General features: G+C 52.7%; 2 protein-coding genes and 1 pseudogene across 4 annotated transcripts in view; 2 read left to right on the top strand and 1 right to left on the bottom strand.

Moving 5' to 3' along the window:
* The window catches only part of FAM207A (family with sequence similarity 207 member A), a 51,013-nt gene extending 35,463 nt beyond the window's left edge, over nucleotides 1-15,550 (bottom strand). The window contains exons 1-2 of one of the 2 annotated variants that reach the window (XM_021935418.2): nucleotides 15,361-15,550; nucleotides 2,175-2,472 (exon numbers count right to left, since the gene is read on the bottom strand). In XM_021935418.2, coding sequence (XP_021791110.2) covers nucleotides 2,175-2,303 — 129 coding nt within the window. In that variant the 5' untranslated portion in view covers nucleotides 2,304-2,472; nucleotides 15,361-15,550. The remainder of the gene's footprint in view (nucleotides 1-2,174; nucleotides 2,473-15,360) is intronic. The other variant, XM_017956384.3, reaches the window with a different exon arrangement.
* On the top strand, nucleotides 4,242-9,144 carry LOC101014592 (annotated as a pseudogene). Its single transcript, XR_002520780.2, has 3 exons — nucleotides 4,242-4,873; nucleotides 6,552-6,814; nucleotides 7,335-9,144. The product of XR_002520780.2 is annotated as an uncharacterized protein encoded by LINC01547-like (transcript).
* The window catches only part of ITGB2 (integrin subunit beta 2), a 47,359-nt gene continuing 35,107 nt past the window's right edge, over nucleotides 10,431-22,682 (top strand). Inside the window, exon 1 of the mRNA XM_009202119.4 lies at nucleotides 10,431-10,601. The gene's annotated coding sequence lies outside the window, so the exon portion shown is untranslated. The remainder of the gene's footprint in view (nucleotides 10,602-22,682) is intronic.

Here is a 22,682-nt window from a genome sequence, read left to right as displayed (position 1 = left end):
GGTTCGCGCCATTCTCCTGCCTCAGCCTCCCGAGTAGCTGGGACTACAGGCGCCCGCCACCGCGCCCCGCTAATTTTTTGTATTTTAGTAGAGACGGGGTTTCACCGTGTTAGCCAGGATGGTCTCGATCTCCTGACCTCGTGATCCGCCCGCCTCGGCCTCCCAAAGTGCAGGGATTACAGGCGTGAGCCACCGCGCCCGGCCTGATAATTCTATTTTCTAATTTCCACCCCAGGCAGGGACATCAGAACACTGGGTCCCGATCAGCCCCACCTCAGCCACCAGCACGGCACAGGTTTGAACGAGCCAAGACGACTAGGGGCACACCCCTCTCCTGCTAGTAGAGAGAGATGTCACCTGAGAAGCTGAAGCTGCTCCTGCCCCATCTCTGGTGTCCGGACATGGAGCTCCTGCCCAGGAGAGGTGGACTGCAAAAAGAACTCCACAGCTCTGCCAGACGGGACTCACTTTGTCTGCAGCTCGTGTGAGGGCCCTCACGCCTGAGGGTGTTGTTGACCAGGAAGGAGCTCTGGGTGGTGACGGGTGCAGAGGGCAGGGTGCCCAAGACTCCTGGGTAGACAGTAAGCCCCTCTGACCCAGGAACAACTCCCAGGAAGTCGCATCCCTGGCAGTCTGGAGGCTGTGCGCGTGTTCACCGATGCGCCCTCCCAGGAGTGAGCAGAGGGACTCTGTAAGCTACCAGGCCTTGGCTGTGCCTCTCTGAGGGCAGAAGGGAGGTCAAAAATACGAACACGCTGAACCTGACAGCCCCTCCAAGCCAGAGGTATCCAGTGGTAAAGGGCAAAAACCCACTGGCCAAGGAGGTGTTAAGAACAATTGCTGACCAGTAAGGAGCTTAAGCAGATCCAAGTAGCCAGGTTAAAAGATAAACAGAGGAAGGAGAAAAACAACAACAACAACAACAACAAGGGGGCACATCAGAGGCTACACACAGCTGGAAGGGGACAAGGAGAGAGGTCACATAGCTCAGTGCCAGATCAATAACAAAGTAATCAAGCAAACACTAATCCCTGGTTGCTACAAGACTATCCAAAACGCCCAATTTTCCACAAAAAGTGATACATTCAAAGAACTAGGAAAGCATGAGCCAGGCAACAGAAACTGCTTTGAGGAGCCCACATGTAAACAATTCAGAGTAGCCATTATAAATATTTCCAAGCACTAAAAGAGACCATTGTCTAAAGAACTAAAAGAAGGTATAATGACATTCTCACATCAAAAAGAAAACATCAGTAAAGAGAAACTATTTTTAAAAGGAGGAGAAACAGGAGGAGAGAAATAAAGTAAATTCTGGGGTCAAAAAAAAATGAAAAATTTCACTGGAGGGGTTCAAAAGTAGCTCTGGGTTGGGAGAACATGTAAACTTGAATTAAGAGAGAGATTATGCCATCTGAACAAAAGAGAAAAACTGAATGAACAGCGCCTTAGAGCACTGTGGGACACCATCAAGCACGACGTACGTATTTATAATGGAAGTATCTGAGAGGAGTGACAGAAAAGGGCAGAAAAAATTCTCAAGGAAATAATGGTTGAAAACTTGTCAATGTAATGAAAAACATTAACGTACACATGCAAGAAGCTCAGTAAACTCCACGCAAAATAAATACAAAGAGATCTACACCAAGACACATCGGTCAAAATATTTAAGGCAAAAGTTAAGAAAAAAAATCCTGAAAGCAGTAATTCCTTTCACGTGCAGTGTCTGGAACAAAGACAGAAGGTAGATTCGTGCTTGCCTAGGGCTGAGTGGGATGGGGAAACAGGCAGCTGACTGCTAAACGGAACGGGGTCTCTCTTGAGTCTGCTCTCCGTCCTTCTCTAACCCTGGGAACGTCCTTTCCTTTGCTAGGAGCTCAGTGCGATTCAGGAACCTCTGGGGTCGGCGTGGCAACCCTGGACCGCAGCGGGAGGGTCCCGGCTCTCTCCCCGCCCCGGGAGCGGCGCGAAGCCGTGTGCCCAGGACTGCAGCGCAGAGCGGAGCCTCGGAAGTCGCGACGCTTCGCGAAGCAAGAAGGTCGCGTCTGTCGCGCAGCAAACGCCCGCAGGGCCCGAGGGTGGGCCTGGGTCGCGGATCCCTGCCGGAGGCGAAGCCCCGCACCTCACCCGCCCTCGGACCCACGCGGCGGCCACCGGCCTGCGCCTCCCCTACTCACCTTCCCCGCGGCCGAGGCCGGCGGAGGGGCCGCCTCCGGAGCAGGGGGCGCGGGGCCGGGGGCGGCCTCCCCCTTGGGCCTCACGGCAGCCTGGTGCACTCTAGCGCGCAGCCCCCTCACTTTCCCCATCTTCCCCGCAGAGATCGGGGAACGCGCGGAGCGCCTTCCGGAAGCTGGTCCTGCGCTCTCGCCGTCCGACGGAAACAGGAGCGGCGGCTGCCGGGATCCGCGCGGGCGCCGGAAGTACCCGGAAGCAGCTCGGGCGGGCGCAGGGTCGGGGGTGTAGGGTTGCAGCGCTCTGAGGACGGGGATGGCGCGGAGCACTAGAAACAGTGAGTTTCTGTCTAGATCGTGGGGTACCCAGGGGGGTGGGTCCGTGGTTGGGGATGGAGAGGACGCGACCCCCGCGGCAGTCGAGCTGGCCTTTTTAAAATTCTGTGTTTGAGAAGGAGTCTCCCGCTGTCGCCCAGGCTGGAGCGCAATGGCGCGAAATCGACTCACTGCAGCCTCGACCGCCAAGACTCGAGCGATCCTCCCGCCTCAGCGTCTCGAGAAGGTGGGACCACCGGTGGGCACGGCCACGCCCGACTAATTTTTATTAATGTTTTGCTAGAGCCAGGATCTTGCTGTGTAGTTCAGACTGGTCTTGAACTCCTGGACTTCAGCGATCCTCCCTCCTCGGCCCCTAAAGCGCTGGGATTGAGAGCATGAGCCACACTGCGCCTGGCCAAGCTAGTCCATTTTGATTGACCTTTACTTCATGTCAATTTATTTTTTACTTTTCAATTTGTTTATTTTTACTAAATTTATTTTTATTTTTAGTTATTTATAAATTTAATTTAATTATATATTAATATATTATATTTTAATTATATATTAATATAAAAATAATTTAATATTTATATTTAAAATTATTAAAAAATAAATTTAAATTTATTTTTACTATTCAATTTAGTCCTCGTCTGACTGCTTGCACCCCCTGCTGTCTATGCTGGGCGCCGTGGGGTGCATTAGGGAAGAGACCTGAAGATGTAATGCCTGTCCTCAAGGAGTCCATTGTTCTCACGGGGACACAAAGCTGACACATCAGGAACAAACTATGGAACTGGCTATGGTTGGGGGCCATGAAGGAAGGCTGCCAAGTCCGGGCCCAGCCAGGTAGTGGCCACACCTCTACCCTGCTCCCCAACACTGGGCACCAGCACTTGCCTGCCCAGGACCCACAGTGAAAATCCACCCATACAAAATGCACTTTGAAGAAGAGTAGCGGGTCCCAGGCAGAGCCAGGGCCACCTCTCAGAAAGGACCTCAAGTTTCTCGCCCAACTGAGAGATGGACAGATGACTGCACAAGCCACTCGCAGCCCAAGGTGATAGACTAGGATATATTCAAGGCTGTGCAACTGGCTTGAAGTCGTGTCTGCTAACATATTCGAAGACCTATGGAGCATTCACAAGTCGTTCTTTTTACCCTCCAACTGGATGTGTTCACAGCCAGTCTACCTAGGAATGCTGTTTTCTGTGAAGACTCCAGAGATGAAAACTCCAGAGGCTGGTGTCTTTAGAGTTCCATCAGGGTGCCTTCAGCATCTGGGCCCAGCAACTCTCGAGGTGAAAGTGCTCATCCCTTTTTTTTTTTTTTTTTTTTTTTTGTGAGACAGTCTCACTCTGTCGCCCGGGCTGGAGTGCAGTGGCGCGATCTCAAAGTACTCATCTTTATGTACTTTGGATGCCAGCGAATGTCTATTGTTTTAGCCACCTGGATCACTTTACCTATTAACTATTCCAATGTGAGTTTACTTCATGGGATTGTCCCTGTTTTTAAAGAACATTCTGGCCAGGCATGGTGGCTCACGCCTGTAATCCCAGCACTTTGGGAGGCCGAGGCGGGCGGATCACCTGAGGTCGGGAGTCTGAGACCAGCCTGACCAATGTGGAGAAACCCTGTCTGTATTAAAAATGCAAAATTAGCCAGGTGTGGTGGCGCATGCCTGTAATCCCAGCTACTCGGAGGCTGAGGCAGGAGAGTCACTTGAACCCAGAAGGCGGAGATTGCGGTGACCTGAGATTGCACCATTGCACTCTAGCCTGGGCAACAAGAGCAAAACTCTGTCTCAAAAAAAAAAAAAAAGAAAAAATCTATGTGATTTAAAGATCAGCCTCCTCTTCCACGGCCAGCCCAGTATTTGAGACTGCTATGGTTTGAATGCCGGTCCCCTCTGAAACTCATGTTGAAATTTAATTGCCGTCATACCAGTATTAAGATGTAGCACCTTTAAGAGGTGATTAGGCCACGAGGACTCTACCGTCAGGAATGGGTTAATGTTGTTATCATGGGACTGGGTTTGTTATTAAAGTATTTTTTATAAAAGGACTAGTCTGTCCCCCTTTTGGCACGCTCTTGCCCTCTCTTTGCTGTTCCACCAGGGGATGACACAGCAAGAAGGCCCTTGCCAGTTGCCAGCCCTTCAGTCTTGGACTTCCCAGTCTCCAGAACCATGAGCCAATACATTTCTGTTCATTATATAAATTACCTAGTCTGTGGTATTCTGTTATAGCAGCACAAAGCAGGGTAAGACAGAGACAAAGACTCACCTGTACAAAGGTGGAAGCTTCAAAAGAAGCCATTCATGTATGGGGTGGCGCTGCGGAAGGACCACAGTAGAGAATCCCTCACCAGTAAAGAACTGTGTTAATCAGGTAACTAATTAATTTTAAAAAAATTTTTAAGAGACAGGGTCTCACTCTATTGCCCAGGCTGGAACAGTGGTGCAATCATAGCTCACTAACAGTGACCTCCTGGGCTCAAGTGATCCTCCCACCTCAGCCTCCTGAATAGCTGGGAACACAGGCATGTGCCACCACACCTAATTTATTTATTTATTTACTTATTATTATTATTATTATTTTTTGCAGAGACAATCTCCCTGTGTTGCCCAGGCTGGTCTTAAACTCCTGGGCTCAAGCAGTCCTCCCACTTCAGCCTCCCAAAATGCTGAGATGACAGGCGTGAGCCACTGCATCTGGCCCCAGATTTTCTTTTTAAAAAAAGCAACATGTGTATGATACTGTAGGGGAGGGAAATATCCACTTCCTCCTCTTAGGGTCCTGGCTGGGCCTGGGAACTAAGTTGAAATCAGATGGATTAACAGGAGAAATGTATACAAATTTAATGTCGCCTTCATGTGACACAGAACCCTCCTAAGGAAGCAAAGACCCAGAGAAGCGACGAAACCTGTGTGTTTTTGCAGGAGGTTGAACAAAGAGGCAGTTGTGGAAAAGTAAACCATGTGGGGAGGCTTAAGAACAACAGGAATTACTTTAATTACTTCAATGTCTGTACAGAATTCTGTCGGCTATGATGTGCTTCCCTGTAAAGGAATATTTCTTTGCCCGGTACGGGAAAGGCATCTTTCTTTTCTTTTCTTTTCTTTTCTTTTCTTTTTTTTTTTTTTAAAGACAGTCTCACTCTGTCACCCAGGCTTGAGTGCAGTGACGCAATCTCGGCTCACTGCAACCTCTGCTGCCCAGGTTCAAGCGATTCTCATGCCTCAGGAGAATCTCAGTAGCTGAGATTACAGGCACCTGCCACTGCGCTCGGCTAATTTTTGTATTTTTAGTAGAGACAGGGTTTCACCATATTGGTCAGGCTGGTCTTGAACTCCTGACCTCATGATCCACCCACCTCGGTCTCCCAAAGTGCTGGGATTACAGGCGTGAGCCACTGCACCTGGCCGGGAAGGCATCTTTCACATGGGCATTTTTATCTCCTGTCTTTAGGAGGAAAAGGAGAGATTCAATGATGCTCTTGCCAGTGCCGTCTTTCAAGTGCCTGAGGTAGAAGTGATTCTCACGTCAAAGTCACAGAGTCAGCCACCCTTCGATCCCAATGGAAACGTCCTAAAAGCTGTTTACAGTGAACAGTTTCCCTTCCTCCCCTGACCCCAGACCCTAGTTCCCTGCTCACTTGAAATCATGATTACGGGTTTCCTGTCGCCATTCTAGAGACTTTTATACAAAGAGAGTTTTATCTATGAGAAAATATTTTACAGTGATCCTGTTCTTCATACCAATTAAACCAACTTCCCTGATCCACACCTGGCTTCTCTCACATCATAAAGATCTTACTGTTTGCCCCTCACTCCCCCTGGCACTCCATAGCGGCTGCAGAGGACACTGGATGTGGCTGTGGCTCCATCAGTTCCCATGTGGCTTGTACCCTGTCTCCTGCTGTAGCTGACATGGTGGCATGCGCATTGCCTAATACATGCAAACAGAAGCTTTCCAAAGAGAGAAGTCAAGAAATTCATGGTGAAATGTTTGGCAGTTGGTGTATATAAAATGCTCAGGCCTGCTGCTCCCTTCCTGTTGTACCCAGGAGTGGCCAGAAGCCTCCTCTCCAGGCCTCATGGGGGAAACACTGGTCTCATGAGAGACCTGGGTCCTGCGCATCAGGACCAAAGCGGCATGTGCGAGAACCCTGCGGGCCAAGAGATGACAGCGATTACAAACCCCAGCCCCAGCCTTGCAGCTGACCTTGCACGTGACACCCTGCCCGGCTGTCCCGGTGCAGCTGAACATCAGGGGCCTCTGCTGGACAGAAGCTCCGAGTCCACACTCTAACCCCAGGGGCTGGGGCTGGTAGGTGACACGTTGCATTCTCATTCTGGATTCTGTTGCCTCTTTCTGATCAACAGGTGAAGCCTCAGCACGCAGAGAGGGGGCTAGGAGAGGCCCCTGCAGACATGCTGGGCCTCGTGGTACCTCAGCTGTCCAGAACCAAAGCACACGGTGCTGCTTTGCCCCAGCCATGGCCAGTGGTGAAAGGGACAGAGGGAATCACTGACGCCTGCAGGGATGCTCGGACCCCTCAGGAAGGCCGTCCAGGTGCCCACCTTCAGGGAGACCCACAGATGCCCCATGCTGGAGGGGCACAGTATGAGTGGCCGGATCCTTGCAGAGCCAGTGCTGGGCTTGGACCCTGCAGATGCAGGGGTTGCCCCAGGGAGGCTCTCCATGGACTCCGAGCCTGCCTCTGCCCTGGACTGTCTCCTGCTCTCTCCTCTCTGTCCCCGGAGTGGTGTGTGCTGGCCCTAGGTCAGTAGGAGGCGTCATTCAGAAATGGCTTTCAGCTTGCCCCCCGACCACATCTCTGTTTCAGGACCACTTCCACGAGAGGGGATGCTGCCGTGGCTGCATCAGTTTCAGCCCTTTCCCTGCCCCGAGACGTCCCAGAGAGCGGCTGGGTGCTCACAGTTCCTGTTAGGCCATCAGAGGAAGATCAAAGATCAACCCTCCCCCATGGGCCCCTGCCTGCCAGGTGGGCTCCCTGCCTGTCTCCCGGCCCCCAAGAGCTCCACGGACTCTGCCAATAGCTGCTTTAAAGGAGAGAGGGAGTTTTCTGATCCTCTGGATATCCCTGGGGCTGGGGCTGGGGCTGTGGGCTGAGCCATGGGAGAGCCAGCCCAGTTCCCTGGGGGTTGGGGGCTGTGTCCCTCCATCCCTTAGTAAAAATACAGCAACTCCTAACTCAGAGTCAAGGGTCAATAGTCAGAAAACCTTGGTGCAGCCTGGGACAGGCGTAGAGGTCTCAGCAGAGCTGCCCAAGAGCAAGACCTAGGATCTAGCAGGGAACTATGCAGTCACCCCTGAGAGGCCGGGCTCTCTTCCTGAGCTCTGGGCCTAGGGTGGGGGTGGTTGTGGGTTCTGCACACGCTGTTCCCCTTCGTGATGGGTCTATCCCACTTGGCTCCTCTCACTCGCTTCCCACCTGTGGAGAAGCCTGTCCAGGTATCACCGCCTCCAGGAAGCTGTCTCTGATTTCTCCAGTTGAACAGTGAGACTTGCTACATCTCACATGCTCGCTCTTGTCACTGGAATTATAACCACAGGTTTTCCTGTATCCTGGAGGACAAGGATGAGTGAGGGCTTTCCACTTGAGCCTCCCTGGTGGAGTCCAGCTCCTGACATACCTGGTGAAAGTTCTCAAAAAGAAGAACATGGAGGAGGAATGTGGATAACAACCCTGGCTGCCTGCATATTCTGAGCTAGGAAGATGTAATGGTGAGTGGCCTGCCTGTGTCACAGCTCTGACTCAAGCCCAGGCTCTGGGCTCTGGCCTGAGCTGGAGGACTAGGTCCAGAGTCACACAGCGCCAGGCCACATCCGCCTCACCTGGGACCCTGCGTGGGTTACAGTCTCGGGCCCCACCCAGACCTGCTGAGTGAGAGACCCCTATGGCAGGACTCAGCCACCTGTGGTTTCACAAACCTCCAGTGGGTTCCTAGGCATGAAGACCAGCGGTTAGAGGCTGAACTGGCAGGAGCCTGTCTCTAGCCCCTCCTCGCCTCAGCCTGGCCCTGCCTCAGAGGCGACACCCAGGACATGGCCATGACCCGTGGACTCCACTCAATCCCTCTTCTCCAGGAGCCATGCAAAGTGTCAGCCAGCCAGGCCTCCAGAAGGCAGTTGTCACCTGTGAGGCATTGCGGTGTCAGTCATGCAACTGCCAAGTGCCAGCACATGGCCCATGTCCAGTGCTCTGTAGCAGGGAGCCATGACCTGGCAAAGATTCCAGGCTCAAAGGCGCACCTGGAGGCCCTAGTGTCCGGGTGGCTCAACTTTGCCGGCACATCTGCCTCCTTCCAGATCTCCCATGCTCACCTCCGCGACAGGGAGGGAAGGCTCTGCCCGGCCCGGCCTTCCTTCCCTCAGCTCCGCCAGTGCAGGCTGGGCAGCCTGGGCTTTAGAGCTGGCTTCTGCCCACACTTTCTCCTTGAAAGAACAACAACACTGAGGCTGCCAAACGCATCTCAGATGCCTTTTAAAAATCCTGGCCCCCTCTCTGTCCCATCATCTGCCTCGGGGACCTCCTCTCTCCTGGTTCTTTCCCCACACTCTGTCACTGCCACATTTTCACCTGGGCCTGGCCTTTTGTCTCCACCTGAAACTCCTGAAAATCTTGAAATGGATTTCTAGGTCCCTGGGGACTTGGGCAGCACATTCCTTTTCAGAATAAAGAGCGCCCACGGTCCCCCAGCACCTGCCCAAGCCACACTCCTAGCTCCCCTCCCTATCCCTGCAGCCCAAGGGTCCCTTCAGCCACCCCCAAGTCCCCACCTGGGCTCCTGCCTCGCCCCTGGCTGTCAGCACCTTCTCTACCCGGGCCCCTCTGCTCACAGAGCCCCACTCGCTTCCCCTGGGATGGGGGGCCAGGCCATGACCCTGAAAGGCTAGCGGTGGTCTTGACCTCCCCTGAGCGCCCTCCCCTCCCTCTCTGTCCTCCCCTGAACCCGGCCCCGTCCTCTGCTGCTGGCCTCTGGGTCGCGCCCGCAGACTGAGCTGTGGGTGGGGGTCCTGGCGGCCTGGGCCGTCCCGCACCGAACGCAGACGGTCGGAGCCCAGCGGGGATGCGCGAGGTCCTTCTTGGGGCTCCTCAGACCCTTTCTCGAGTCGCCTGAGGGCGCTGCTTCCCCGCGGCCGCCCCTGGTTTCTGCGGAGCCGGGGCCTCAGACTCCGCGCCCGGGAGACCCAGTGAGACCCCGGGGAGGCGCGGCCTCTGCTCCCGGGTACCAAACGCACCGGCTGCCCCTTAGGAAGGGCGCGACCTCCACCCACGGCGCTGGCGCCCGCACGGCCGCTCCTTCGGCTCCCGCAGCATGGACGCCTTCCGAGGCCGCCCAGCCGGGTCCCACGCGTGTCCCCATCCACAGGCCAGGACTGCCTTCCCGGAGCTCGCGGCCCCCAGCCTGGAGGACCCGGCCCCAGACGCCCTCCCGGTCCTCCCCAGCCCACTCTCGCCCCGCAACCCCCGACGGGTCTGCGTGCGGGTCTCTGGCCCCGGCCTTTCCCCGGGAAGGAAAGCTCCCTTCGCGCGCCCCAGGGAGCGGCCAGGCTCGGAGCGTGGAAACCCTGCCCGCCTCGGGCCGCAGGTTTTAGGCAAGCTCTGGTCTTTCTGAGCCTCAGTTTCCCCGTGTCTACAATGGGGACGCCATGGGGTTTTTCTGAGGACCCACAGGAAAAGCTCCAGGAAGCGCCTACTCACAGCACTTGCTCAGTGGTGGCCCCGGAGCTGGCAGGGAGCAAATGCAACGGAATACGGCCGGGGTCGGGGTCGGGGTCAGGGTGGGGGAAGGATCACGGTGTCCGCGGCGGGGGAGGCTCCGAGCAGCTCCGGGCAGCGGGGGAGGGGAGGCGGCTTCCTCCTTGGAGACTCACCCTCGTGCCCGGGGGCACTTCAGGGAAGGAGGCGCCACGCTCCAGTGCACTGGGCTGGGACCTGCCGCAGCCTCTGCAGGCAGCGGGCTCCATCCCCCGGGCCACGGATTGGGAGACTGAAGCAGGCGCGAAGCCCACCGCCCAGCCTCTGCCAGGCCTGAGACCCCGGCCACCTCCGGGCAGTTTTCCTGAAGCCCAGGGCCAGGAGAAGGTGAGCGGCTGCCCGTCGGGCGTCGGGGGTCGCTTGCACCGGGTGGACGCGGTGGCACTTGGGTGCGGTTGACTCCCAACCTCACCGTCCGACCAAAGGATCGCCCCGGCCGGGCGGGGACCTGGCGCGCCTAGGCCGGGAGGGGACAGCTGGTTTCGGGCGGCTTCTGCCCCAGTGATTGTAGACTTTGGCTTTGGTTCAGGGATGTCTGGGGTTAAAAATGATCGTTTGGGTTCCTGCAGTACTGTTCGCGGTCTGAGCATCTCCAGAACCCGCACATTCCCATAATGGATTTCCGAGAACGGTTACCGAGAACTGGGACGGCGAGGCCGGACCCCACCTGTGCGCCTCTGTGCGTAGGGACGGCAGACGGCCCGGTTCCGCCTGTCCGTGCCCCAGGATGCTGCAGGAAGCTCAGATGCAAACTCTTTGGGGCTGTGGAGTTCCCGCATTGGGAAACTCTTGCGATAAAAATAATCGTGCTGTAATCCCCAGGGACCATTGAGAGGAAGTGGTGAGGGCGGGGGAGGGGCGGGAGGAAGCGGCTGGGGGCTGAGGTTGCCAAGTCTAGATTTCAGCAAGCGCTGTGCTGGGGTGGGTGGGAGACCGGCTGCGCCCAGCACGGAGCCGCTTCCTGATAGCCCTGGCGGCATCACCATTGGGTCGGATTCCAGAGCCCGGGGGTCCTTTCAGCTTTCCGTTCCTTTTCCTTACACTTCGTCCCTCTCTCCAGCTAGAGAGAGGCAGGCTTCTGGGGTCTGGGTGCTTTTATTTTGGAGCCATTTAACTTGATTTATAATAACATGCTTTTCTGATTATAAAATTAATGCATGGCTACCATAAGCAATTTGGCAAAGTCAGAAAACAAGTTAACACGTTAAAATCTCCTGGATCCTGTCTTGTGGGGACTGCAGGGAAGCCCAGCCGGCCACCCCTTCCGGGGGCCTCTGTTCTCCCTGGGAACTTGCAGCCTTTCTGGGCTTGGCATTGCTGTGGCTAAAGTGTGAAAGGGTCAGGCAAGGCTGTCAGCCTTGCGTCCCCCACGTGTGACTGCATGGGGTCCCACCCAAATCCGCGTAATAGACCCACTCAGCCTCACTCCTGCTCTGCTGGCCCCAGGGAGGAAATGCTCATCATTGCATCCGCCCACCCCGCCCCTGCGGTGCCACATTCACCAGCCTCGCTGGGCATGTTCCCCCTCCCCGCCCCTGCGGTGCCACATTCACCAGCCTCGATGGGCATGTTCTCCCTCCCCACCCCTGCGGTGCCACATTCACCAGCCTCGATGGGCATGTTCCCATACCCTGCTCTCTGCCCCTGCCACTTTCACCAGCCTCGCTGCCCGTATGCCTTCCCTCACTCAGCAACCTCTGGGCCCCGGTCCCCACTGCCACTCCATGTACCCAAGCTCTGCAGTCCCAACCCTTTGTCTGCTCATCCTTGGGAGGCAGACCTGTCGCCCCATTCTCTTCAAATGGAAAATTTCTTTCAGGAACTGGACCCAGCTGTGCAGTCCCCTGCCTAGTAGCCGGCCAAACCTGTGGCTTGGGGTTCACAGCCATGCAGGCCACTCTGGCCTGCCCAGCTCCTCTAGGTGTGAGAGGCCAGCTCGGTGGGGGCCCAGCCATGTGGGCCACCCTGCCTCGCCCAGCTCCTGTGGTGTGAGAGGCCAGCCTCGGTGGGGCTCCAGCCATGCGGGCCACCTGCCTCGCCCAGCTCCTGTGTGTGTGAGAGGCCAGCTCGGTGGGGCTCCAGCCAGGGCCACCTGCCTGCCCAGCTCCTGTGTGTGTGAGAGGCCAGCTCGGTGGGGCCCAGCCATGCGGGCCACCTGCCTGCCCAGCTCCTGTGTGTGTGAGAGGCCAGCTCGGTGGGGCCCAGCCATGCGGGCCACCTGCCTGCCCAGCTCCTCTGTGTGTGAGAGGCCAGCTCGGCCCCTGGGGCCCAGTGGAAAGAATTGCTGCTGTTTCTATCAGAAAGAAAAACTCACAGGGGAGGGAGGGGGGAGGAGGGAGGGCTGCCCTCCAGCCCGCAGGGACTTCCTCGGTGGAAGGGGCCGGACCTTTCTGGTCAGGTCCCTCTGGGTTGAGAGGTCATCTCTGGGCCAGGACCCAGAACTGGAGGAGGGAGGGGCAGGGAGGAAAGGTCCCTGCCTGGTGGTGCTGCCTTCCAGCGGGGCCTGGTGGGGCAGAGGCTGGAACACCCACTCGGGGTTTCCGGTGGGAACTGGGGAGCCGGGTGGGGAGCCTGAGTCCCCTCAGAGGAGGAGTCGTTTTGAAACTGGAGGGAGAGGCTAAGAGAGGAGGCTGTGGGGAGACCTAGGGTCACCCAGGGTCCAGCATCAGTGTTTAGGTTCTCTGGCTCTTCCCTGCCTCCACTGTCCTCCATGTCCACACCATTCCCATGTGCCTGTGTCCCACCCCTTCTCCCACACACTGTCTCCACTCCCCATGCCTCATTCCTCTCCAGAGAATCACTGGTCTAGAATAGAGACCTACAAACTTGGGCCCTTAGGCTGGCCCTCCACCCGATTTTGTCAATGAAGTTTTATTGGAAAACAGTCATACTCATTCACTTTCAGAAGGTCTATGGCCACTCTGCAGCCACAATGGCAGAGCTGAGCAGTCGTGGCAGAGACCATTTGGCCAGCGAAGCGTAAAACACATACTGTCTGCAGGGGCTTCCTGGGTGGAGGGGGGTGAACCTTTCTGGTCAGATCCCTCTGGATTGAGAGCTCTTCCTCCCCCAGGGAAGAGCTTGCCCACCTCCGCCCTAGCGGGGACATCGCAGCTCACCTTTACGGAGCACTTTCTCTGTGTTCTGTGCCACCCAAGCCCATACCCAGGCCCAGTGAGCTCTGTGCATTGGTCATCCCCCTCACTGCAGGGGGAGGCCCCAGATACCACCCACAGGACACATTCGTGTGTGAGGTGCCACACTAGGGCCCAGAAGGGACAGCTCCCCACCAGGTAGGGACAAAGCAGGGGTGAAGGGAACCCATGGGCTGGCCTAAGGGCTGGACCCTTCAGGATGGGAAATGTGTGGGCGGGGTTGCGGAGGGGGTTGGTAAGGGGCTCAGGAACAACACAGATGTGTTCAGAGACAGGGCGGGTCATTAGATTTGATGGAGGCTTGGGGTCCCTGAGCTTAGAAAGCCCCCATGGAAACCAAGTCACAGGAATCCAGGGTAATGAAGACTGCCCAGACTTTTCTAGGAGATACATCCCCAAAGACGTCCTCTCGTGGCTCCATTTGGGCGGAAACCATGAATTGAACAGGAAAGGAAAAATGTCAAGTATCAGAAAGAAGAGTGGCATGCTTTGAGGGCAAGTGGACCCCCCAGTCCGGGGCAGAGCCTTGGTTAGGGTAAAGGGCACCCACCCGAGCTGACCCAACCTGACCCTCGGGAGCCCTGCTCTCTGGTCAGCCAGCCTTCATGGGATGGGGAGGTGGGTGGAGGAATGAGGTTTAGTGGTCTGTGAAGGTGGCAGACCTTGTTTTGGTAGATGATGGCATTACCTCCCATTGCCCCACCGCATTCGAGCTGCTTTCAATCGGCTTGGTGCTTTTGCTCTGTAATCAGCTGTCACTGTAGCCAGCGATTTTATCCCAGAAGTTTTCCCTGGTTTTCCCAGAGTTCACTGCCACACTGCTTTCACCCTTGGAATGGTATTCTTCCGGCCCAGGGGCTCTGGAAGACCCTCCTGGAATTCTGCCCCAGCACAGAATTCTCACCTCATATACCCTCCTTTGGTGCAAGGTAACTTTCTGTCCCCAGCACAGGACCCCTCCCAGACACCTCCCACACCACCCCAGCACCTTCCCCAGCATAGCCCCTGCCTGCATGCCACCTCCAGACACTCCCCCAGCATAAATTCCCCAGCACACCTCCCCTGCAGCTAACTCCTCTAGTATAATCCCTCCCCTCTAGGCATAACTCCCCAGAGACCCTCTTAGAGCACCTCCCCAGCATCCCTCCCAGAGACCTCCCCCTGCCCCAGAGACCTCCCTCTAGTGAGCATAACTCCTCTCTAGATAATCCCCTGCCCCAGACCCCTCTCTTTAGAGACCCCTCAGAGACCCTCCCTTTCATAGAGACCCTCCTCTAGGAGACCTCCCAGCATACCCTCTGCATAACTCCCACCTCCAGTATAACTCTCCCTGAGCATAACTTCCCCCCACATAACTCCCCCGCAGCATAGAATCCCCTGCCCCAGCAGCATAACTCCCCCGCCCCAGCATAACCCCCCAGCATAACTCCCCAGCATAACCCCCTGGGCAGCATAATCCCCCACAAAGTATAATCTCCCTCTATAGTATAACTCTCTAGTATAATTCCCCTCAGTCCCAGCATAACTCTCTGTGCACCCAGCATAGTACTCCCCAGCATAACTCCCCCCCCAGCATAACTCCCCCCCCAGCATAACTCCTCCCCAGCATAACTCCTCCCCCCAGCATAACCCCTGTGCCAAGGCTACTTCAGTCAGTCTGTCCCTGGGCAGGGGATGACAGGTGAGCCTGTCTGGCAGCCCTTGCCAGGGGCTGTGAAATCTTCCTTTGGGTGAGTCAGGGAAGCAAGAATGCCACATCCTCATCTCCCTTTCTCAAGGAGGAGCCACCCCACGCAGAGGAAGGCAGAGGAGGGAGGAACTGTGCTCCCAGCGTGGGAAGCTGCATCAGGGGGAGCACAGGCCCACCCAGGCCACAGGGGGATGGAGGCTGCCCCCAGCTTCTCGCACCCCTGCCTCCTTCCTACACTCACCTGGCTGCCCAGGGCAGATCTCCATTTCTGCAATGAACCCAGACGGGTGGCCTGAGACCAGCCCTGGTTGTCAGCTTGTTTGTATGAATCTGTGGAGGATCCTGTGAGAAAGAGCTCGTTGGAGCACCCCACCTGGGGCACCCAACTCTATTTCCTGCCCCATGCCCTCCCCACTCGCCTCCAGGGAGTGTGTGTCACCTCCTCCCCTCCGCCAGCACTGCCTGCAGCCCTCTCCCCGCCCCCGCCCCCGCCTGCAAAGGGCCTCACTCGCCTGCAAAGGGAGCTGAATCAACACTGTAGAAGGAAGTCACTGGGGGGAAGAAGTGAAAAAGAAAAAATAGGCCTACGTGGGGGCAGGGTTGGGAGGAGACCAGAGTTGGGTTGCAGGGGAATTTGCAGACAGGTTGGAGGGTGGGCGGGAGAGAGAAGTGTGGTGAGTGACTGGGAGGGAGCAGCTGCGGCCCAGTGGTGCCCAGGGTCCTCAAGGGGGTGCTCTCCAGGCAGGAAGGCGCTTTCTGCCACTTGGACATCTGCTGGGGCCAGACCCCAGGGGTCTTCGCGGCTGGTGTAGACCCCATTCTCATCATCTCAGTTACGAACTCCACTGACCTGACTCTCTTCCCTCGGTGTTGTCAAAATACTGCAGCTCCCCTAGCACCTCTGTGAAGTGAGCCTGGAACCACCCTCCCCACTGGCCCTCTCCATCCTTAGCATCTTTCTTAACCTTCAAACCCTGCTCCTATGGGGTCTCCTCCGTGGAAACTTCCAGAATCCCACCTGTCACAGAGAGACCTCCTTCCCAAGCTCTGGGGCTACGTGTTATGGGGATGGAAGCTGGGTGAAGGGAAGCTGGGGGCCCAGGCCAGCGTCCAGGGTGGGAGGGCAAGAGAGCAACCCTCAGGTTCTGAATCTCCTTCCCCGCCTGTGCTTGCCGGCTGCCCCCGCTGCCTCCACGCGTGGACACTGGGGGTCCCTCTCATCCACCCTGTGTCATGGCTGACGTGCTTGTCTCCTGAACTCAATGGACTGTTCTGGAGTGCAGGGTTGGCAGCCTCAGAGCACGCAGCTCTGCCAGGCCAGCAAAGGGAACGGCTCAACCAACCCCTGATGACATCAGGTGGTTTTCTGGAAGATGTAAGTGAAAGCGACTGCAAATGGAATTTCTGGGCTGACTCGAGGGAAAAGGTTGTTCTCAGAATCCTGCTCCAGTTCTGCTCACTCACACCCGGCTTCAGAACCTCGTTCAGTGGTTGAGCAGATGAGAAACCCTGAGCAGTTGTACCCGGACATGTGGCTAGTTTCACCCACCTGATTCCCTCGGCCCTTAGGGCTGGACTCCTCATTCCTAGCTTGGGATCAGCATCCACCCTCTCCTGCAGTCGCTCAGCTGGCAGGGCCCTGGGAAGCAGCCCGGTGTGGCCCCATGGGTGCCGGTGCTGCTACGCTTCCTTCTGCGGTCGCCATTTCCTCATCAAAGCAAGAGGGCAGGGCAGCAGGCCTCCCTGCTCCTTGGAGCCTGTGATTTTCACTCCGTGCAGCCACACCTGATATTTTTACAGTAAATGCACCAATTACTCCCTTGTCTCCACAAAGAAGAACGTGCACGGCCTCTGACTTCCAGCCTTGTGCGATAGGCACATCAGATGGGTGACAGTGAGAGGAGTGCTGAGTCCCCAGAATGGAGGCCTGGTCCTCCCACAGCAAGGTCACGGCTCTGGGAAGCCCCAGAGTCCCTACCCCTCCCCTCCACTCCCTCCACCAGCCTCTTTTCATTTATTTATTTATTTATTATATTTTGAGATGGAGTCTCACTCTGTCGCCCAGGATGGGGTGCAGTGGTGCCATCTCGGCTCACTGTAAGCTCCGCCTCCCGGGTTCACACCATTCTCCTGCCTCAGCCTTCAGAGTAGCTGGGACTACTGGCACCTTTTTTTTTTTACTTATTTATTTTTACTTATTTATGTTTACTTATTTTTTTTACTTATTTATTTGCACTTATTTATTAATTTTTACTTATTTTTGTTGTTGTTGTTGTATTTTTAGTAGAGACAGGGTTTCACTGTGTTAGCCAGGATGGTCTCGAACTCCTGACCTCATGATCCACCCGCCTCAGCCTCCCAAAGTGCTGGGATTACAGGCATGAGCCACCACGCCCGGCCTCCCTCTACCGGCCTCTTTTTATATAGGGCTTCAGCGATTGCTCTGGGAATTACAATAGACATATGAAACACTTCATTGTCTGCTTATAATAAAATTAGTATTTTACCACTCCAAGTAAAACGTAGAGAAACGTCACAACTGTAGAAATTCCAGCCGCCATTGCTTTCTGCTGTAGCTGTCACATATTTTGCGTTTATGTACATTGAAAACCCCACCAACGATATAATTTTTGTTCTCAACATATTTTAAAGAATACAAGAGGAGGAAAGTAATCTGTTCTATTTACCCAGATATTTACCATTTCTGTTGCTCTTTCTTCATTTCTAAATTTCCAAGTTGCCCTCTGGTATTATTTCCCTTCTGCCTCAGATTCCTTTTAGAGCACGTTTCCTGGGGTCTAATGTTCTTAGTTTCTCTTCATTTGAGAATGTCTTTATTTTTCCTTAATTCGTGAGGAACACTTTCACTGGATATAGAATTATGGGTGGGCATTTCTTGTCCTTAAGCACTTTAAAATGTTGTTCTATTGTCTTCTGGCCACCATGGTTTCTGATGGGAAATGTGCAGTTCAAATGAGTGTTTCTCTCTATGGAATATCATTTTTTGTTGAAGTTTTTCAGGTGTTTTACTTTTGGTTTTCAGCAGTTTTAACATGGTGCATATAGGCTTGGTTTATTTTGAGTTTATCTTTTGGAAATTCACTGAGCGTCTTGAATCTATAAATTCATGTTTTTACCAAATTTGGGAAGTTTTCGGTCATTATTTCTTTGAATACTTCTTTCTGTGCCAATCTTTTACTCTTCCTCTTCTGGGACTCCAGTGAACAAATGTTATACCTTCTGATATGATTCCACAGGTCTCTAAGGCACTGTTCTTGTTTGTTTGTCTATTTTTTCCCTCTCTGTCATGTATATTGAATAATTTCTATTGGTCTTCAAGTTCACTCACCCTTTCCTCTGTCTTCACCATTCTCCTATTGAGCCCATCCCATTCACTGAATTTTTGTTTAATTTCTGTTACTGTATTTATCATTTTTAATTTTTTGTAGCTTCTATAGTTTTACTAAACATTTTTACCTTTGCATTTGTTTCAAAAGTTGTTGCCTTTACTTCATGGAACATGTTTATAACAGCTGTTTTAAATGCTCCGTGTGATCATTTCAGCATTGGGATTATCTCAGAGTTGGCATCTGTTAGTTATCTTTTCTCTTACAAGTTCTCAAGGTTTTCTTTGTTGCTGTTTGAGTACTTTTCGGTTGTATCATGGACATTTTGAATATTATTTAATAAGACTCTGGATTCTACTAAAATCCTCTGGACAGCAATGATCTTTTTGTTTTGCTAGCAGTCAGTCTGGTTAGAGTTAGACCACAAGTCCAGACCTGCCTCTTGTGGGCTGTTGTTCCCATGTGAGTTCAGTTTTTATTTTTTTATTTTTCCTTCCTTCCTTCCTTCCTTCCTTCCTTCCTTCCTTCCATCCTTCGTTCCTTCCTTCCTCCCTCCCTCCCTCCCTCCCTCCCTCCTTCCTTCCTTCTATCTCTCTCTTTCTCTCTTCCTCTCTTTCTTTCTTTCTTTCTTTCTTTCTTTCTTTCTTTCTTTCTTTCTTTCTTTCTTTCTTTCTTTCATCTTACTCTGTCACCCAGGCTGGAGTGCAGTAGTGTAATCTTGGCTCACCATACCGTTGAACTCCTGGGCTCAAGTTATCCTCCCACATCAGCCTCCTGAGTAGCTGGGACCACAGGCATGCACCACCACACCTGACTAATTTTTGTATTTTTTGTAGAGACGGGATTTTGCCATGTTTTCCAGGCTGGTCTTGAACTCCTGAGCTCAAGCAATCTGCCCACCTCAGCCTCCCAAAGTGTTGAGTTACAGACGTGAGCCATGAGTTCAGTTTTCAAAGTCTGTGTGTCATATTTGCATCTGGCTCACACTCGCATCCCCGAGGCCAGTCTATGACCTTGGCAGTCAGTGGTCTACCCCATGGTTCAATTCTCAAAGCCTTCGACTTGCTCTTTGGGGTCATTTCCACACAGGTTTGGTTCAGGGCTGAGTCTGGAACTTTGTACACAGCTTCATGGGACGCCTCTCTTGAGCCCCTCCTTATTGGTTTCTCATACTTTGTGGCTTTCCAGGAGCCCCCTTTCCTGGTCCTCGCCTCCAGGCATGTCACATGCTTCCTCCGGGCATGTCACATGCTTCCTCTGGACACTGTCATATGCTTCCTGCTGGCTCCTGCAGTTGCTCCTGCTGCTGTGGCTGCTGCTATCGCCACTTTGGGAGTGCAGTTTCAGGACAGGGGTTTGCTTCTGGGACAAGAGCAGGAGAAGGAAAACAGCACATCTCCCCTGACTCTCTTCATCCTCTGGGGCAACCCCTTTCCAGACCACTGACCAGAAAGGAGGGTTTCTCTTGGCCGTACTCACTGTGCTACTTTGAGGTTCAGACTGCTGCACATCAAAGCCAGGAGACAGGGAAGGGCAAGAGGCAGGACACTGATCACGACCACGCTGCCAGTCCGCCCTCACATTTTGATTTCTCTCCACAGTCTGTCTGCTATTGTTTTATTCCGTGTGGTGTCTTAGCTGTGCTTGGTGACAGACATAGAGTGCACTCCACTTACTCTGTCTTAGCTGGGACTAGAAGCTACTGGAGCTTTTTGTTCTTCTAAATATCTTGAATTTAATTTTATTGTTTAACAGCATCATCAAAGTAGAATTTACATGCCAATACTCACTCTTTTTCAGTGTACAATTTTATGATGATTTTTAAAAAATTTTATGAGCTGTGGGCTGGGGGTGGTGGCTCACGCCTATAATCCCAGCACTTTGGGAGGCTCAGGGGAAAGGATTGTTTGAGCTCAGCCCAGGCAACATAGCGAGACCTAGTCTCTGTTAAAAAAAAAAAAAAAAGAGAGAAAGAAACAACAACAAAAAGAAAATTTACGGAGTTGTGCAATCATCACCACAATCTAATTTCAGAGCATCTCCACCCCCTAAAAGATCCTTCTGCTCATTTGCAGTCACTTCCTTCTAGTTCCTTTAAAAAAAAAAAAAAAAGGCCGGGCACGGTGGCGCAAGCCTGTAATCCCAGCACTTTGGGAGGCCGAGACGGGCGGATCATGAGGTCAGGAGATCGAGACCATCCCAACATGGGCTAACACGGTGAAACCCCGTCTCCACTAAAAAATACAAAAAACTAGCCGGGCGAGGTGGCGGGTGCCTGTAGTCCCAGCTACTCGGGAGGCTGAGGCAGGAGAATGGCGTAAACCCGGAAGGCGGAGCTTGCAGTGAGCTGAGATCCGGCCACTGCACTCCAGCCTGGGCGACAGAGCGAGACTCCGTCTCAAAAAAATAAAAAATAAAAAAAAATTAAATTAAATTAAAAAAGATATAAACTATTTTAAGAACACGGAAAAGCATGGAGAGCACTAGTACCAATGCCTAGACTCCTACCTCTCATCTTATCAAATCTTAACATGTTGCCTGACTTTGCCCATAACTTTTTCTTCCTTTTTAGTAAAGAAAACTCTTTAATAGAACACTGAAGCCCTCTGCTTCCAGCTCCCAGGCCTATAACCTTCTCTGTCTTCAGAGGTAACCACTGTCCCAGGTTCAAGTGATTCTCCTGCCTCAGCCTCCCAAGTAGCTGGGATTACAGGCACCCACCACCACGCCCAGCTAATTTTTGTATTTTTAGTAGAGACAGGGTTTCACCATGTTGGCCAGGCTGGTCTCGAACTCCTGACCTCAGGTGATCCACCCACCTCGGCCTCCCAAAGTGCTGGGATTGCAGGTGTGAGCCACCGCGACTGGCCTGATGTGTTTATTTCTGAGAGAGATGTGTTAAAGATATTTGCCGTTTGGGGCTGTGTTGGTTTGCTCATATCTTTGTCAGTCTTTGTTTTACGTATTTTGAAGTTCGGTACATAAAGGTTTATGACTGCTGAACTGTCTTTGTGGATGGTAACTCTTGTTCGTTACATCTTCCTTTGTTCATTTGATGCATTTTGCTTTGATTTATATCTTTTTGACGTTATGTGATATCTTTGTTAGTATTTTCTAGCACATATGTGTATTTTCCATTTCTTTATTTTCAGCCTTCAGTGTTGTTCTCTTTTAACCATGTATCTGATAGAGAGCCTTTTTTACACTTTTTACTTTTTAATTGGGATAAAATATACATAACATAAAATTCACCATTTTAACCATTAGAAGTATGCATTTCTGTGGCATTAAGGACACTTATTACTGTGTGACCATCACCACCAACTGTCTCCAAAACCATTTCATCTTACAAAACGGAAACTTTATACCCGTGAAATAATAACTTTGCACTTCCTTAAAATGTTTTTTTAATCTTACTACAAAAAATTTCACACATCTACAAAAGTAGAGAGAACAGTTTAGTGAAGCCCCATGTCCCCAACAGTGGCTTCGATAATAATCAACTCACAGGTGACCTTGTTGTATCAACACCTCTCTCCCCGCACCCAACCCACCACTCTTTATTTGGAAATAAATCTGAAACATCCTACTACACCATCTGCAAATATTTCAACATGTAACTCTAAAAGATGGGGACTTTTAAACATAACCACAAACCATTGTCACACCTAAAACGATTAACAATTATTTCAAAACATGCTCCTTGCATGGCAATTGGTTCATATTGAGATTAAATCTCCTAATCCAAAGGGTCTCTCTCCCTTCCTCTCTCCTCTTGTACTTTGCCGTTTGCCTCGTGGGAGTTTCTTCAGCTTGGATTTTGCTAACTGCATCCCTACAATGTCATCTCACACATCCCCCTGATGCTTCTCTGTAGATCTAAAAGCCTCGACCTGATTCAGCCTCAATAGTCACCATTGTTCTTTCTATTTATCTTAATTTCTATTGTTATTTCATTAAGACTAACTCATTAAAGGTGTGTGCATAACGTCTGGTGCATCTGTGATGTTCCCAGCGATGGTCATTGACGACTTGAAGTCATCAGCGGGTGTAGTAGAATGATACTCTCTTTCTGTCCTTCTTGATTATTTTCTAGACTAAGTCTGTAATGAGAAGATGCCCTTGACAGAGAACATTTAATTGGAACTTGTTTTGTCTCTTTATTTCTAAAACCCAAAGCAAGACCTTGTTGATTTAAAACGAGAAAATGTAACCC

Source organism: Papio anubis, chromosome 4 (assembly GCF_008728515.1).
Source record: "Papio anubis isolate 15944 chromosome 4, Panubis1.0, whole genome shotgun sequence".
NCBI classification, from domain to species: Eukaryota; Metazoa; Chordata; class Mammalia; order Primates; family Cercopithecidae; genus Papio; species Papio anubis.
Note: the sequence above shows the minus strand (reverse complement) of the source record. Positions and strands in the feature narration are given on the sequence as shown.